The 18104-nt window shown below is 62.5% G+C and overlaps 1 protein-coding gene across 2 annotated transcripts in view; it reads right to left on the bottom strand.

The window, feature by feature from the left end:
* Positions 1-1069: 1069 nt before the first annotated feature.
* The window catches only part of SLC12A5 (solute carrier family 12 member 5), a 98393-nt gene continuing 81358 nt past the window's right edge, over positions 1070-18104 (bottom strand). Inside the window, exons 20-26 of one of the 2 annotated variants that reach the window (XM_065414916.1) lie at positions 14680-14811; positions 14315-14422; positions 12561-12683; positions 11013-11200; positions 10385-10399; positions 8940-9073; positions 1070-1161 (exon numbers count right to left, since the gene is read on the bottom strand). In XM_065414916.1, the coding sequence (XP_065270988.1) occupies positions 1070-1161; positions 8940-9073; positions 10385-10399; positions 11013-11200; positions 12561-12683; positions 14315-14422; positions 14680-14811 (792 nt within the window). The remainder of the gene's footprint in view (positions 1162-8939; positions 9074-10384; positions 10400-11012; positions 11201-12560; positions 12684-14314; positions 14423-14679; positions 14812-18104) is intronic. The other variant, XM_065414915.1, reaches the window with a different exon arrangement.

Here is an 18104-nt window from a genome sequence, read left to right on the forward strand (position 1 = left end):
CTCCCGCCTGGAGCTGCTGTGCGGCGTGGCTGTGCATGGCACTAGCCAGACGTGCGCCCCTGCGTTCCCAGGGCTGTGCAACGCGTGCGAACAGCATGCAGTGAGCGCGCTGCCCCAGCCCAGCTCAGGCCCCACACCCTGGAGCAGGTGAGTCAGGGTGGTGCAGCCACGTGGGCCTGTGCTGAGCGGGGGGTGGGGGGAGGAGAAAAACTTTGTCCATGTCCCCAGTGACACTCCCCCTGCCCCCTGTCGGGATGCAGCCCCTGGCCAGGCCAGGCCCCTCTCACGCAGCCGGTGGATCCAGGGCACCTCACGACAACGGCAGCGTGGCGCTGTCCTTCGCTCCGACGCGCTGCAGGACCTGCCTCCTCCCTGCCCAGCCCTGCAGCACTCACCTGTCCAAACCAGCACTAGGGGGGCCGCAGAGTGTGGCTGTGGTTTCCAGGGATGGGCAGCAGGAGGGGCTGCGCTTTGCTGAGCCCACCTTGGCGAGAGGCCTGTGGCTGGCACTGCAGGCGCCTGGGAGCGGTGGGGCGAGGCGAGCATGTGGGTGGCCTTGCCCAGGCGAACGGGTTCCAAAGGACACGTCAGCAGGCGGGAGAGGGCAGCAAACGTGTCCCACAAACCTCCATGTGTCCAACTATAGCAGAGCGAGGGGAGGGAGCCTAGTCCTAAGGGGCCAAGGCACCCACGCCAGCCATCCGGGGGCTCCGCGGAAGCACTGACTGAGAGCCTGGCCAGCCCCCCTTCCTGCCCCACACGGAGGCCAGCGGTGGTGGTAACGCTCCAGGCCCTGGGGCTCAGGCTCAGAGCTACTGTCTCTATTTATATATAAACACCCACCGCAGGGCTGTGCTGGCGCGATGAGGAACAGCGGCGCTGGTGCTGGTTGCTCCTGGAGTATCCGGGGCTGCAGTTCGAATGGAGCGAGTGGGGGGGGCGTGGTGAAGTTTCTGAGCACCAAGCACAAGCAGAACCACCCTCCTGCCCCCCCCGGAGCCAGGTGCAAAGAGGTCGGTGGGGGTCTCTCAGGGTGCAAAAAAACTTCTTCAGCTCAGCAGTTGGCGTTTCAGGAGTAGATGGTGATGACTTCCCGGCCCCCGCCGCGCACCAGCATGACCCGGTCCAGGTGCTCCGTCAGCACCTCCAGGAACTCCATGTCTGCAGGGACGTGGCTGTCAAGGCGGAAACCAGACCCAGCTCCGGGCACGGCTCAGCAGGCACCATCTAGGGGACCAGATGGCCCGATTTTATAGGGACAGTCCCGATATTTGGGGTTTTTTTAAATGGATGCCTATTACCCCCCACCCCCCCGTCCCGATTGTTCACACTGTCTGTCTGGTCACCCTAGCACCATGGCTGGGCCCACCGGAGACCGAGGGGATGGGGCAGACACAGGGCCTGCCCGGCTGGCTTGGCCTAGCCACCTGGCGGCTGCAGCAGCTGAAGGGGCAGGACCTGGGCTCAGGGAAGCACTGGGCTAATGACCTGGGCTGGCTGCCCCGCCCCTCAGGGCATGCCCAGACCCTGGCACAGGAGGCACCTCAGGCTGAGCTTCAAGCACTGGGTGGTGGGCAGGGGCGGCTCTATGTATTTTGCCGCCCCAAGCACGGCAGACAGGCTGCCTTCGGCGGCATGCCTGGGGGAGGTCTCCAGTCCCGCGGATTCAGCAGCATGCCTGCGGGAGGTCCGCCGGTCCCGCACCTTTGGCGTACCCGCTGCCGAATTGCCGCCGAAGCCGCGGGACCGGCGGACCTCCCGCAGGCATACCGCCGAAGGCTGCCTGACTGCCGCCCTCACGGTGACAGGCAGGCCCCCCCCTGCGGCTTGCCGCCCCAGACACACGTTTGGAGCGCTGGTGCCTGGAGTCGCTCCCGGTGGTGGGGGCTCTGCATGCGCAACCCCGCCCCCCCTCAGGCCAGCAGAGGCACCTGCCCTACCCAGAGCACCTGGACCACTGATTGGCTGAGTTAGCTCAGCTGTCACAGGCCTCCACCAATCAGCTATGCCACACCTGCCAGTGCCCGGGCCCCCACAGCGCAGGGCCAGGGACCGGGACAGCCAGGTGCCACTGGAGCTGGTGCTGACCGAAACTGATGGGTGTGTGGGGGGGTGCACGCACACCCACAGCTGTGTGTGTGTGTGTCTGTGTCGCTGTGCGCGCACCCACGGCTGTGTGTCTGTGTCGCTGTGTGCGCACCCACGGCTGTGTGTGTGTGTGTTTCTGTCACTGTGCGCGCACCACAGCCGTCTGTGTGTGTCTGTGTCGCTGTGCGTGCACCCACGGCTGTGTGTGTGTGTGTTTCTGTCACTGTGCGCGCACCACAGCCGTCTGTGTGTGTCTGTGTCACTGTGTGCGCACCCACGGCTGTGTGTGTGTGTTTGTGTCACTGTGCGCGCACCACAGCCGTCTGTGTGTGTCTGTGTCGCTGTGCGTGCACCCACGGCTGTGTGTGTGTGTGTTTCTGTCACTGTGCGCGCACCACAGCCGTCTATATGTGTCTGTGTCGCTGTGCGCGCACCACAGCCGTCTGTGTGTGTCTGTGTCGCTGTGTGTGCACCCACGGCTGTGTGTGTGTGCTTGTGTCGCTGTGCGCGCACCACAGCCGTCTGTGTGTGTCTGTGTCACTGTGTGCGCACCCACGGCTGTGTGTGTGTGTGTGTGTCGCTGTGCGCGCACCACAGCTGTCTGTGTCACTGTGTGCGCACCCACGGCTGTCTGTGTGTGTCTGTGTGACAAAGTGGGGGGTTTTCTTGTTTTCTGTGGAGTTTCAATGGTTTGCATGCAGAGGGGGTGGGACTCAGTTTCCCTGGGTGTTACTGGTTTAACGAGGTGAGGGGAGAGGGAGTGTGTTTTGCAGAGGACCGGAGAGAGGACTTGGGGATCCGGCCGATGGCCGGGAGGATGGATACCCCAGCGACCGGTGACCTGGCGACGCAGGAGACGCAGCCAGTTCTGGCCAGTGGGAGGACAATGGGCTGCAGAGTGAGGAGCCAGTGACCTGACCAGCTGGTTCCAGCCAGAGGACAGAAGCGAGGAGACGAGGCCCCGGTTTACGACCCTGTTACCTGGAGAGAAGACAATGGACAGAGGCCGGGCTTGAGGCCGGTGATCTCAGATGCCCAGCTGGGAAGCAGGGGGGCTCGGGGCTGGAGAGAGGGAGCAGGCAGAGCCCACCTGGATGCAGAGAGACTGGGATGTGCTGGGTTGAGGGAGGCCAGGCCTGAGGGTCAGAGAGTTTCCTGTGCTGTGTTCAACTCTCAATAAACCCTCCTGTTTTATGCTGGCTGAGTGTCACTCCGGTCTAGAGAACAGGGTTGCGTCAACCCCTTCGGGGGTGGAGGCCCCGGGGGTCCAGAGCGATTGGACTCCCTGAGGGGGCCCAAGGGAAAAGACAGACATGCTAAGGCTCAGTGAGGTGCGGCTCCAGGAGGTGGAGGGGCCTGACCCCGAGAGAGAGTGGACCCCCGAGAAGGGCTGTCGCACTGACAGGGGCACCCCCCCACGGACCGCACGGGGCCAAGAGTGGGCACGATCTGTGAGTCCGTGACAACGTGGTGTTAGAAGTGGGATGTTTCGTGGATGCACCCTGTAGACGTGGGCTGCGAGCGCCGGCTCTTTGCAGTGAGTGGTGGCCAGCGATAGAACGAGGGTATTGAACGGAAGCAGCCTGGAAATGGCCTAGAACCAGCTCCGTAAGAGCGACCTGGCACGTCTGTGCAGGGAGAGGGGGCTGAGCGTGGGGAGGCTCACTAAGGAGCGGCTGATTGCTCAGCTTGTAGAGAATGACCCGTCTGAGGCGCAGGCTCCAGACCCCAGGGGGGCTCCCGGGGTGCCCAGAGAGCCGGGGAGTAGCCGTGGGGGCAGTCTGTATAGCGACCGGGAGTGGGTCAGACCTGACTCCCCGGTCAGTACAGGGAGACCCCAGTCAGGTTCCTCCCTAGAGGAGCTGCGGAGATTGGAGCTGCAGCTGAAAGTAAAGGAGCTGGAGCTAGAGGAGCGGAGGCTGGTGGACAGAGAGAGAGAACGAGCGGACCGTGTAGAACAGCGGAAGCACGAGTTGGAGTTGGAGGAGAGACGGGTCAAGAGGGCCTGCCGGGGGGTAAGTGAGGAAGGGCCCCGAGATGCCAGTGGTGTGGGGAATCTAGACATCAAACTGCTGCCCTAGTTCGAGGAGGGGGGGATATTGATGCCTACCTCACAGCCTTTGAGAAGGCTTGTGAACTGAACCAGATTGACCCCGCAGACAGGCTTCACTGTCTGACCCCCCTGCTGGGTCCCAAAGCCATACAGGCGTTCAGCCAAATGGATGGTGTTGAGACGGGGGACTACGACCTGTTCAAACAGGCTTTGCTGCTGAAGTTTGAACTGACCCCCAAGGCATACAGGAAACGGTTCCGGGGTGTGCGCAAGGCCTCAGGTGTCTCTTACAAGGAGGTCACCAACCTGCTGGGGGAATATCTCCGCAAGTGGGGGAAGGGCGCAGGGGCCACTACTGCAGAGGACGTGTATAACCTGGTGGGGTTGGAGCAGCTGTAAGACATCTGCCCTCCGGACCTTAAGATGTGGCTAGTGGACCGGAAGCCCAAAGATCTGCGCCGTGCAGGGGCGCTGGCAGATGAGTTCGTGGACAGTAGATCGGGGGCAGGGGGGAGACCCACATCAGGGACTCATAAGGGGAGTCATCCAGAGACCTCTCAAAGGTGGGACTCCAGGAAGCCCAACTCAGGGGTGCCCGGGAATGCCGGGGCGGGGCGACCCCCCTCGTGGGACTTGAGGGACCTGAGATGTAATTACTGTGGCCAAAAGGGGCACAAGATGGCACAGTGCCTGAAGATGAAGGAAATGGCAGCCAAGCAGAACCTGCGGGGTGTTAACTGGGTGGAAGCCCACCGAGAGGGGGCACCGCCGGGCCCAGGGGCTGCAGTCGAGAGGGCTGTGCCAGGGGGAGGGGACCGCCAGGCCAGGAGGGGAAGGCGGGGCCCCAGGTCCAGAGCACCCGTACCCAATCCGCCGGGTGAGCGTGGGACAGGCCCCGGGGGCCAATCGCCACATCATCCCCATTGAGGTGGTGGGAAGACGCGTCCAGGGGTTCTGGGACACGGGTGCAGAGGTGACGCTGGAGCGGTCCAAGGTGGTGGACCCAGACCAGCTAGTGCCCGATGCCTACCTGACCCTGAGGGGAGTGTTTGGGCCCCCCGTCAAGGTGCCTGTAGCAAGGATACACCTGAAATGGGGGGCTAAGGAGGGACCCAAAGAGGTCGGGGTGCACGACCACCTGCCTACCGAGGTGCTAATGGGTAATGACTTGGAGAACTGGCCGGATGGCACTCATAGCGCCCTGGTCCTTACCCGGAGCCGGAGCCAGAGCCAGCGAGGGGCGCGGGACCTCCCGAGGGGGGGGCTGAAGCGCCGAGGGTAGGGCTCGACAGGGCTGGGCTGGAGCCTCCGTCCCAGGGTGGGGAAACTGAGGCGCCACCAGCTAGGGCTGTATCCTCAGACCCAGCAGCTGAATTCCAAACGGAGCTGCAGGTGGATCCCTCCTTGGAGAAACTGAGGGCCCTGGCTAGCCACGACAGTGCAGGATCCCAGGGGGAGGACTGCCGGGAGCGATTCCTGTGGGAGAGGGGATTCCTGTACCGGGAATGGACTGGTTCAGGGCGAACTGAATCTTGGAAAGTCGGGAGGCAGCTGGTGGTTCCCCAGAGGTACCGCCACAAACTGTTGTTCTTGGCCCACGATATCCCCCTTTCGGGGCATCAGGGCATCCGGCGCCCCAGGCAGAGGCTGCTGCAGAACTTTTACTGGCCCGGGGTCTTTGACGCGGTCCAACAGTATTGCAGGACCTGTGACTCCTGCCAGAGGGTGGGAAGGGATAAGTGTAAAGCCCTGCTGAGACCTTTGCCTATCATAGAGGAGCCTTTCCAGAAGGTGGCCGTGGACATAGTGGGGCCCTTCAGCAGGGTGACCCGGTCAGGGAAGAAATACATCCTGGTGGTGGTAGATTTTGCTACGCGCTACCCCGAGGCGGTGGCCTTGTCCTCTATTGAGGCAGACACCGTGGCAGACGCGCTGCTGACCATCTTCAGCAGAGTGGGGTTCCCCAAGGAGGTCCTTACAGACCAGGGGTCTAACTTCATGTCAACCCTGCTCCAGTGCTTGTGGGAGAAGTGTGGGGTCCGACACACCTGGGCCTCAGCCTACCACCCTCAGTCCAACAGGCTGGTGGAGAGGTTCAATGGGACCCTAAAGAGGATGCTGAAAACCTTTATGGACCAGCACCCGCAGGACTGGGACAAGTATTTACCCCACCTGCTGTTCGCATATAGGGAAGTGCCCCAGGAATCCACAGGGTTCTCCCCGTTCGAGTTGCTGTACGGAAGGAGGGTGAGGGGTCCCCTGGACTTGATGAGGGCCGAGAGGGAGGGGAAGACCTCTCCCAATGGAGAATCAGTGGTGGAGTATGTACTGACTTTCCGGGAAAAGCTCGTGGAGCTCATGGGCTTGGCTAGGGGGAACCTAGCAAGGGCCCAAAGGAAGCAGAAGGTCTGATACGACCGCTCAGCCCGTGGCCGCTCATATGCTACCGGGGATCAGGTGATGCTCCTCATCCCCGTGAGGAAGAACAAGCTGCAAGCGGCCTGGGACGGCCCCTTCACGGTCATCAGACAGGTAAACGAGGTGAACTATGTGGTGGAACTGTCCAACCGGGCTCACAGCCACCGGGTGTATCACGTCAACATGATGAAGCCGTACTGGGACAGGGAGAAGTTGGTGCTGGCTGTGTGGGGGCAGTGGGAGGAGAAAGGAGAGGACCCCCTGGTGGGACTCCTCCCTGAGGCTGGGGCTTACCCCTCGCTAGAATCAATTCCCCTCTCAGACCAGCTAACCCCTGCCCAGCAGGCAGAGATCAGAGAGGTGCTGCATTCATACGGGCAGCTGTTCTCCAGCCGGCCTGGGCTCACTAACCTGGCTGTCCACCGGGTGCAGACGGGAACCAACCCTCCCATCAGGTGTTCCCCATTCAGGGTCACTGGGAAAACAGCCCAGGACCTGGAGAGAGAGGTCGGGGACATGCTGGCTTTAGGGGTGATCCAGCCGTCCGCCAGCCCCTGGGCCTCGCCCGTGGTGCTGGTCCCCAAGAAGGACGGGTCGATCCGGTTCTGTGTGGACTATCGGAAGCTCAATGCCATTACCGTGTCCGATGCCTACCCCATGCCTAGGACCGATGAGATCCTAGACAAGTTGGGGGGTGCCCGGCACCTCACTACCATGGATCTTACCAAAGGCTACTGGCAGGTGCCTTTGGACCCGGAGGCCAGGGCGAAGTCCACCTTCACCACCCCAATAGGGCTCTTCGAGTTCCTGGTCCTGCCTTTCGGCCTGAAGGGGGCACCTGCCACCTTCCAGCGCCTGGTGGATCAGTTACTAAGGGGGATGGAGGGCTTTGCTCTAGCATATATTGATGATATCTGTGTCTTTAGCCAGGTAAAGAGGGTGCTGGGTCACCTCCAGGATGCAGGACTGACCATAAAAGCTGAAAAGTGCAAGGTGGGGATGGCAGAGGTTTTATACCTGGGCCACAAGGTTGGGGGTGGCCACCTGAAGCCGGAGCCGGCCAAAGTGGAGGCAATCAAGGCCTGGCCCGCCCCCCAGACTAAGAAGCCGGTCCAGGCTTTCATTGGGATGGCGGGGTACTACCGGAGGTTTGTGCCCCACTTTAGCTCCCTGGCAGCTCCCCTCACGGAGCTGTGTCGAAAGGGAAAGCCGGACAAGGTGGTCTGGACTGAGCAGTGCCAGAGGGCTCTCTGTGTGCTGAAGGGGGCACTTATCCAGGGCCCGGTGCTGGGAAACCCGGATTTTAACAAACCCTTCCTGGTGTTCACTGACGCCTCGGACACAGGGCTGGGGGCGGTACTGATGCAAACTGATACCAAGGGGGAGAGACACCCCATTGTGTACCTGAGCAAGAAGCTGCTGCCCCGGGAGCAGCACTATGCGGCCATAGAGAAGGAATGCCTGGCCATGGTGTGGGCCCTTAACAAACTGCAGCCGTATCTATTTGGGCGGCGCCTCACCGTGTACACCGACCATTCGCCCCAATGTGGCTGCACCGAATGAAAGGGGCTAATGCCAAGCTCCTGAGGTGGGCCCTGCTCCTCCAGGGTTATGACATGGAGGTGGCCCATGTGAGGGGGAGTGCCAATGTTATAGCAGATGCTTTATCGCGGGGCGGGGACCCTGAACTTCCCCAGGTCACTGGCTAAGTGACCCTGCTCCGTTCAGCCTCGAAGCAGGGAGAGATGTGACGAAGTGGGGGGTTTTCTTGTTTTCTGTGGAGTTTCTGCGAGCACCCACGGCTGTGTGTGTGTGTGTCTGTGTCGCTGTGCGCGCACCCACGGCTGTCTGTGTATGGTCTGTTCCTGGCGGGCACATGGCACTGCTCTTCCTGTGCCGATGACCCTGCCTCCCAGCAGGGGGTGTGGTGCTAACGGCTGAGCCGGGCACTGGTCCTGAAATGCCCAGGGGTGGGTGTTTCCCATGCAGGCGGCGGGCAGGGGCCACCTGGGCCCAGCCACAGCCCTGTTGGCCCAGCCTGTCTCACCAGCCTAGCGAGGCTGGAGTGGGGGAGGGTGGGAGAAGCTGCCAGGTGGTGGGAGTGGGCACCACTGCCATGTTTTGATGGCGCTACCCCAGCTGCTGGCGGGTGGGAGGAGGCATCGGGCAGGGCAGGGAGGTGCCACTGGGGCAGCCCCTCATCCCTAGCACCCCCTGCCCGCCCACACCTGGGCTCCCCCTTCAGCCGCACTCAGCCAGTGCCTTAGGGCCCCACAGCCCAGAGCCAGCAACACCCACGGCAGGAAGATGGGGACCCCTGGCAGGGGGCCTACAGGGCACGTGGCTGGGTTTGCGGCTGACAGCGGCCAGCAAAGGATACAGTTCTCATCCCCCTTCCGGTTGCGGGGTGGACCTGGCATGTTCAGTAAGACCAGCTTGGCGTTCTGTGACTTCTTGACGATGACCTCGTTAAGCTTGACGGCTGTGTGCATCCGCCGCACATTGGACTGGTTCCTGGAGGAGAAACGGGCGGGCAGGCTTAGGGGGCGGGGCAGGGCCCAGGCCCTTAGAGCTGGTGGTGGTGTGGGGGGGCACAGAAAGCTCCACCCACACAGCTGTGTCAGATGGGGGAGGGGCACAGAAAGCCCCACCCACACAGCTGTCAGATGGGGAGGGGCACAGAAAGCCCCGCCCACATAGCTGTGTCAGATGGGGGAGGGGCACAGAAAGCCCCACCCACACAGCTGTCAGATGGGGGAGGGGCCTTCCAAGAACAAGCAACTCCTGCACGTCTCAAGAGGTGCCTGAGGCAGCGCTGGCCCCTGGCTGCCCCCGCCAATGGGGCAAGCTTGGGGCGCTGGCCAGTCCTGGGGCTCTGACCAGGCTCAGCCAGACAGGTTCAGTCTCTTCCCCCTGTTGGCAGAAAATGCTGTGTGGGGCAGGCGAGGACCCCCGGCAGGGGGCGATGTGTGGGGCAGGCGAGGACCCCGGGCAGGGGGCGATGTGTGGGGCAGGCGAGGACCCCGGGCAGGGGGCGATGTGTGGGGCAGGCGAGGACCCCGGGCAGGGGGCGATGTGTGGGGCAGGCGAGGACCCCGGGCAGGGGGCGATGTGTGGGGCAGGCGAGGACCCCCGGCAGGGGGCGATGTGTGGGGCAGGCGAGGACCCCCGGCAGGGGGCGATGTGTGGGGCAGGCGAGGACCCCGGGCAGGGGGCGATGTGTGGGGCAGGCGAGGACCCCCGGCAGGGGGCGATGTGTGGGGCAGGCGAGGACCCCCGGCAGGGGGCGATGTGTGGGGCAGGCGAGGACCCCGGGCAGGGGGCGGTGTGTGGGGCAGGCGAGGACCCCCGGCAGGGGGCGATGTGTGGGGCAGGCGAGGACCCCCGGCAGGGGGCGATGTGTGGGGCAGGCGAGGACCCCCGGCAGGGGGCGATGTGTGGGGCAGGCGAGGACCCCCGGCAGGGGGCGATGTGTGGGGCAGGCGAGGACCCCGGGCAGGGGGCGGTGTGTGGGGCAGGCGAGGACCCCCGGCAGGGGGCGATGTGTGGGGCAGGCGAGGACCCCCGGCAGGGGGCGATGTGTGGGGCAGGCGAGGACCCCAGGCAGGGGGCGATGTGTGGGGCAGGCGAGGACCCCCGGCAGGGGGCGATGTGTGGGGCAGGCGAGGACCCCGGGCAGGGGGTGGTGTGTGGGGCAGGCGAGGACCCCCGTCAGGGGGCAATGTAGGGCGCAGACCCCGCACTGGAGTGGCAGGATCCCGCAGCCCCCACCTGCTCCCCTTCGTGCTGGGACATGGAACACACACACACACAACTCAGACTTACAGGTTCTCCCACTCCCTGCGGCAGCACAGGGGAAAGAGAGAGAGAGCTCGTCAGCACCGCGTTGCCTCGCCCCGGCCTCCACCTCCTGGAGCACATGCTCCTGTTCACTGCTCAGCTCCCATGTCTGCCAGCCTCCCCCTTCCCAGCAGCCCTGGGCACAGCGCCGTGCTGGTCTCCACCAGCTCCACACCCGCCCTGCGCAGCCCAGATCTGCCAGGAGCAGGGCCGGCTCCAGGCACCAGCTCAGGAAGCAGGTGCTTGGGGCGCCAATGGAAAGGGGCGGCACATCCGGGTCTTCGGCGGCAATTCGGCAGCGGGTCCCTCAGTCCCTCTCGGAGTGAAGGACCCACCGCCGAAGTGCCGCCGATCGTGGCTTTTTCTTTCTTTCTTTTTTTTTTTTTTGGCTTCACCGCTTGGGGCTGTAAAAAAGCTGGAGCCGGCCCTGGCCTTGAGCTCCCCGGCCTCCGTCCGCCAGCTCTCAGGCTCGGCTCTAGTGCGGACACAGGCAGGCCCATGCCAACGCTGCCTGGGACAGGCCCGCTGGGCAGGCTGCCTGGCTCAGCTGGGGACCAGTGTCTGACGGGGGGTGCAGTGCAGGAGCCTGGGGGCCACCCCGGGGGCAACTTACGGCTTCATGTTGAAGAAGTCCTTGATGCTTTCGGGGCTGATGGGGCTCTTGCTCTTGTTCTTCTCCGCAACAGACTTTTCCTTGGTCCAGGTGAGATGCACCTTCTCAGGGGCCGTCTCCGCCTCGTCACCGGGTGACTGGGGGCTGCTGGCGAAGGCCGTGGCGTTCTTATCGTGGATGAGCTGCACCTGCACAGAGGGAGTGGGTGAGAGCGGTGTGATGTTATTAGTATAATATAATCTCTCATTGAAAGGTGACAGGGCCAGAAAGAGTTAATTAACTCACAGACTGACCTGACTCATGGGTGAACCTTAAGGACTGGTTAGGAAGATATGTAAATGAATAGAGCTTTGAAATGCAAGTCTGCATTGTTAGATATCTCAAGGGTAGATGTTTGCTCAGGTCTTGTGATGTAAGCAAACAAGTCTTGTCTATTGCTATAGCTTTAATTCAAAGATCAAAAAAGGAATATTAACATTTAGGATGATACTTGAGTGAAATAGTATTATTGTCTATATGTCTCTTTGAAGGTTGTGGTAACCTGTATCTGAACTGTTTAATGGATAAATTACCCTGTGCTAATTGCCGGAATGTTTGGGAGAAGGAGAGTTAAGCCTATTGTTTTCTCAGGCAGAAAGGCTGCTGGAAATGTATAAGAACCCTGGGACATGATCCTACTTCATCTCAGATCTGCTTTGGGTTTCAAGAGGGGGAAACTTTAAGCCACAAGGATTGAGATCCCCAGTCATTGACTGGAGCCACCCTGAATATGGACTTTGGACTATAACCTATGGACTATATCTAAAAGGACTTTTGGCAACTACAAAATCACCTCTGCTATGTATCTGAACCTCAAGAATTAAATTCAAGTCTGTCTGTATATTGATCTTTAAACCAACTCTCTCTCTTTTTTCTTTTTTAAGAAATTTTAGATTAGTTTATAAGAATTGGCTATAAGCGTGTATTTTGGGTAAGATCTAAGTTATAATTGAACCTGGGTATGTGGCTGATCCTTTGGGATCCTTTTCTTTTATATGATGAGATAAGATTCTCAGTAATCATCATCATATCTGACAGGTGTGTCAGGATGGAGGCCTGAGGCTGGGTACTTTAAGGGAACTGCATTGTTTGGACTTCTAAGTGACCAGTGAGGTACTATAGAAGCTGTTTTGTGCTGGCTTGGTAAATCTAAGTATTGGAATAACCACCAGCTTTGGGGGTTTGTCTGCCCTGTTTTGTTTGCAGTTCACCCTGATTGAGTGACCCCAGCTGGCTCCCACGGGCAGCACCGTCAGAAGTGGGGAGGGGTCTTCCCAGCCCCCCATCCTGCCATACCCCTGGGCCCCAGGCCCATGTCACTTGGCCCTGCCAGCCCAGACCCCGCAGTACTCAGCCCCACCACGCAGTTCACTGCCTCCATAGTGCCCCCTGGCCCCCCAGCACTTGGCCCCCTTTCAGGTGCTCGCTCCCCATAACCCCCCAGTTCTGCAGCGTCAGACCCCCAGCTCCCCATCCTGTGGGGCTCGGCCCCCCAACATGCAGCCTTACCTCCTCCTCCGGCTTCTCCTCGCTGTCGCCCACCTGCTCCTCCGGGACGCTCAGCCGCAGCCGGGGGTTGGCAGGGTTCTTGCGCCGGATGGAGCCGCGGGACTCGTCCGTGATGCTCTGGATCTGCGTGGGGAGGGATGGAGATGGGAGGTCACTGAGCAAACCCAGCTTGCCACGGGCCAGAGACCAGGGGTCCCTGCAGGGGGATCCAGCTGGGATCTCGGTGGGGAGCAGACTCAGCACAGAGCCCACTCGAGCTACTCTGTCCCTGCCCCACCCGGTGATGGGGAGCACTGGGGGGGGGGGGGGGAGGCACAGCCGAGGGCAACTCAAGGCTGGCCGGAGGGAAAAGAGTTCAGGTCTGGTTTGGTGGGGCAGGGGGTCACTGCTGGGGAGCTCAGGGCTGGCTGGGGGGGGTCACTGCTGGGGGGAGCTCAGGGCTGGCCGGGGCGGGGGGGGGTGTCACTGCTGCTGGGAGCTCAGGACTGGCTGGGGGGAGCTCAGGGCTGGCCAGGGGGGGTCACTGCTGGGGGGAGCTCAGGGCTGGCTGGGGGGGTGTCACTGCTGCGGGGAGCTCAGGGCTGGCCGCGGGGATCACTGCTGGGGAGCTCAGGACTGGCCGGGGGGAGCTCAGGGCTGGCCAGGGGGGTTCACTACTGGGGGGAGCTCAGGGCTGGCTGGGGTGGTGTCACTGCTGCAGGGAGCTCAGGGCTGGCCGCGGGGGTCACTGCTGGGGAGCTCAGGGCTGGCTGGGGGGAGCTCAGGGCTGGCCAGGGGGGGTCACTGCTGGGGGGAGCCACTGCTGGGGGGAGCTCAGGGCTGGCTGGGGGGGTGTCACTGCTGCAGGGAGCTCAGGGCTGGCCGCGGGGGTCACTGCTGGGGAGCTCAGGGCTGGCTGGGGTGGTGTCACTGCTGCAGGGAGCTCAGGGCTGGCCGCGGGGGTCACTGCTGGGGAGCTCAGGGCTGGCTGGGGGGAGCTCAGGGCTGGCCAGGGGGGGTCACTGCTGGGGGGAGCCACTGCTGGGGGGAGCTCAGGGCTGGCTGGGGAGAGCTCAGGGCTGGCCAGGGGGGGTGTCACTGCTGCGGGGAGCTCAGGGCTGGCCGCGGGGATCACTGCTGGGGAGCTCAGGACTGGCCGGGGGGAGCTCAGGGCTGGCCAGGGGGGGTCACTGCTGGGGGGAGCTCAGGGCTGGCTGGGGGGGTGTCACTGCTGCAGGGAGCTCAGGGCTGGCCGCGGGGGTCACTGCTGGGGAGCTCAGGGCTGGCTGGGGGGAGCTCAGGGCTGGCCAGGGGGGGTCACTGCTGGGGGGAGCTCAGGGCTGGCTGGGGGGGTGTCACTGCTGCAGGGAGCTCAGGGCTGGCTGCGGGGGTCACTGCTGGGGGGAGCTCAGGGCTGGCTGCGGGGGTCACTGCTGGGGAGCTCAGGGCTGGCTGGGGGGAGCTCAGGGCTGGCCGGGGGGGTCACTGCTGGGGGAAGCTCAGGGCTGGCCGGGGGGGGTCACTGCTGGGGGGAGCTCAGGGCTGGCTGGGGGGGTGTCACTGCTGCAGGGAGCTCAGGGCTGGCCGCGGGGGTCACTGCTCAGGGGTCTCAGGCCCAGCCCCAGCTGCGGAGCCTGCACCACGGTTACTAGCAGCCCCCCATGGCTCAAAGGGCCCAGCTGGCTCGGCAAAGCTGCTGCCCCCGGGGCACAGGCCCCAGCGTTCTGGGGGGGAACCAGCCCAGGGCAGAGGCAACGCCCAGGGAGCCCAGTTACCTCTCGCTCCCGCTCGGTCTTGGTGAGGTGCATCTGCTTGAGGATCTCCGAGCGCTGCTCCATCACCAGGGTCTTCTCGTAGGTGTAGGCCGAGATGTCGCTCTCATGCTGCAGGGACAGGACGCACCATCACCCAGGGAGGGAGCTCGGCAGCCCTGGGTCCCACATGGGCAAGTGCCCCCCGTTACCCAGGAAACACCTGGCTGGCCCTTCCCCTGCAGCCCCTTGGGGACCCCAGTGCTGGGCCTGGGCAGCTCTGCACCCACCTCTCAGGGCAGTGACTACGCACAAGGCCCAAGCCAGCAGCCAGCCACAAGGCCAGGGAGCCGGGCTAGGGAGGGGCTGGGCCGTGCGAGGGCTCTCACCATCTCCACCACCTCCACCTCGGCCGTGATGCGCAGGTGGTACAGGAATGTCGTCAGGTCCTTCTTCATCTGGATGCTGTTATCGTCCATCTGCGCCACCGTGAAGATGCGCATCTTACATTTACGCCAAACCTGCCAGGGGAGACGGAGCGCTGGCAGCTTGCCCTGCATGGAACCCTTCTAATTCCAGCCTGGCCGGTCCAGCAAACAGGGGGAACCGGCCCTCGATCTCAGCCCGGTCGGCTCACCACAGGGGGAACCGGTCCCCAATCCAAGCCTGGCTGGCCCACTGTGACGACATGGGGCAGTTTCTTGTTTTCCTTGTTTCCTATGGGGGATTCACTTGGTTTTCCTATGGTTGGCACACAGAGGGGGTGGGACTCAGTTTCCCTGGGTGTTACGGGTTTAACGAGGTGATGGGAGAGGGAGTTTGTTGGTACACAGGATCAGCAAGGGAACTTGGGACCCCAGCCACTGGTGGGGAGAATGGATACCCCAGCGATGGGTGACTGGCGACCTGGTGACCCGGAGGCCCAGCTCAGGAGTCGCAGCCGGTTCTGGCCAGTGGGGGGACAATGGGCTGTAAAGAGAGGACCCCGGTGACCTGACCAGCCAGTTCCAGCCAGAGGGGGCCAGAGGAGGGCTGAGAAGAGAGGAGGCCCAGGCGACCCGGTGTACGACCCTGTTTACCTGGAGAGAAGACAATGGACAGAGGCGGGGCCTGGGGCCGGTGATCTCAGAAGCCCAGCTGGGAAGCAGGGGGGGGCTCTGGGCTGGAGAGGGGGAGCAGGCAGAGCCCACCTGGATGCAGGGGAGACTGGGAAGTGCTGTGCTGAGGGAGGCCAGGTCTGAGGCCAGGAGAGTTTCCTGTGCTGGGTTCAGACGCTCAATAAACCCTCCTGTGTTACGCTGGCTGAGAGTCACTCCGGGCTAGAGAACAGGGTTGCATCGTCCCCTTCGGGGGGTGGAGACCCCGGGGGGTCCAGAGCGAGGGGACTCCCTGAGGGGGCCCACGGCAGAGACAGACGTGCTAAGGCTCAGAGAGGTGGAGGGGCCTAACCCCGAGAGAGAGTGGACCCCTGAGAAGGGCTGTCTCACTGAAAGGGCCCCCTCCCCACGGACCGCACGGGGCCAGGAGTGGGCACGATCTGTGAGTCCGTGACTCCCACCAAAGGGGGGAACCGGCCCCCAATCCCAGCCTGGCCGGCCCACCAAAGGGAGTGTGTGACAAATGTGGGAATCGTCTGTAATATCGATATGAACTGTCGATGGGCCACGTGTACGGATCACCTTGCCGCTGCTCCCCAGCGGGTACAGAAGGGTTACAGTGCGGCTTCTGGGGCTGCACAGGGTCTTGTAATTGTCTGGGGGGGGGGGGCGGGGAGGTATGAATGGGTCATTAAGGACTGCCTGGAACCCACCCATCCCAATGGGAACCCTGCAGAGACAATGGGATACTGAAAGCACCAGCCAGGACTTGCAGCAATAAAAAGATTAGCCAAAGGAACTAGCCAGACAATGGTGTAGCCCCCCCCACCCCCCCACCCAGCAGAGCAGAGTAGGGAGAGCGAGTGTTAAAGGAGGCACAGCTGACTGCAGGGCTGGGGAACGCTGACCAGGCCAGGAACTGGGGCCCACCCCAGGCCGGGGTCTTAGAGATGCCAAAGACAAGAGTGGCAGTAGCAGCAGTCACGGGGCATCCCCACAGCCCAGTTCCCCAGCTCTGGCACTGAGCGTGAAGGTCCTTCAGCTGGCGCAACAGAAACTGGCCGACTGTGAGAACCAGCGCAAACAAGAGGGAGCAGGGAAAGCAGCAGCAACAGCATGGCCTGGGTCTGGAGCCGAGGCGGAGCGTGAGGTCCTCCACCGGTAGTACATGGGGAGGGACCATGGGACGCCAGTTCTGCAGGGAGCCTAGATACCAATGTGGGGGGGGAGACGTTGATCCCTACCACAGGGCCTGGCACAAGGCTTGCTGTTTGCATCAGGCTGGGCGGCCCAGCGCTACTCTCACCCCGGCACTGCCTCCCAAGCGATAGAGCCGCACAGAATTGACCCCGGGCACTAGGAACAGGTCAAAGAGACTCCACTGCGCAAGTTCAGCCTGATGCCGGCGGCTTCTCGGAAAAGATTTTGGGGTGTGCACCAGGCCCGGGGGGGAATGTGGAAGTTACCGCAGTGCTGGGAGACTCTCTCCGTGATGGTGCAGATGTCACTACAAAGGGGTCGCTGTGTTAGTCTGGATCAGCAAAAACAACGAGGAGTCCTTGGGGCACCTTAGAGACTACCACATTTATTTGGGCATAAGCTTTCGTGGGTAAAAAACCTCACTTCTTCAGATGCATGGACTTTAAATGGGACCACCAAAGAGTTACCTTGGTGATGGCCCAGCCCAGGGGAATGCCTGTGTCTCTGTGCGGGTGCGATGGGCAGCGTCTGCTCTCAACCCTCTTGTGCTGGGGCAGCCCATTCACAGGGTGTGCGCTGAGCAAAAGCTTTATTATCCCTGTACAGCAGGCTGGGAAATGGGTCCAGGGACACTGGAACAAGGGTCTGCGGTGACTCTTGCATGGCCCGATGTGCTAGAACTGGCTCAGTTTGTGCCCAGTGAATATGTAATCACGAGGGCAGTGTCGGGACCGTGGGTCACGGGCCTGGAGCAAGGATCTACCTGAGCTGGGGAGGCCCAGGAGGGGCACAAAGGGGATGGGGGGGCAGGATCAGCTCCCTGCAGTGCTGCTGATGGGAAAAGCTTCCCGACTGGCCAGACGCTGCTCAAGTGTCCTGGTCCTTCCCAGAGCCAGAGTCCTCCTGCCCCCCCGCCCAAGTCCTGACCTCAAATGATGGGGCTAGCAAGCTGCTGCCTGTGGCTTGGGGGAATGTGCTTGTTGGGGCAGGGCTGAGACTCTGTCGACAGGTGGGGAAACTGAGTCACAGCCAAGCAGTACTGGGCCTCAGATCCCAGCCAGTGAGGATGGACAGGTCACACTCCTTACCCAGCAGCTGAATTTCAGAACAGGAGGGCCCTGGCTGGCCATGGCGCTGTCACCCTCTTGAGGACGGCAGGGGAAGATTCCCGTGTGAGAGGGATTCCTGTGCCAGGAACGGGGTCCCCAGGGAACGCTGACCCTGGGGGCATCAGGAGGCAGCTGATGGCTCCGCAGTGGTGCTGCCGCAGGCTCATACCATCCTTCGCTCAGGGGATCAGGGGAGCCAGTGCCCCCGGCTAGACTGCCGCAGAACGTGGACTGGCTGGAGCTTTTACTGCCCGCCTGTGATCCCTGTCCAGGCGAAGGGTAAAGCAGTCCTAGGGTTGCCAACCCTCCAGGATTGACCGGGAGTCTCCAGGAATTAAAGATTATGTCCTGTGATGAAACCTCCAGGAATACATCCAACCAAAATTGGCAACTCTACCAGCCCTGAGA

The sequence above is a fragment of the Emys orbicularis genome, chromosome 12 (genome assembly GCF_028017835.1).
Source record: "Emys orbicularis isolate rEmyOrb1 chromosome 12, rEmyOrb1.hap1, whole genome shotgun sequence".
NCBI classification, from domain to species: domain Eukaryota; kingdom Metazoa; phylum Chordata; order Testudines; family Emydidae; genus Emys; species Emys orbicularis.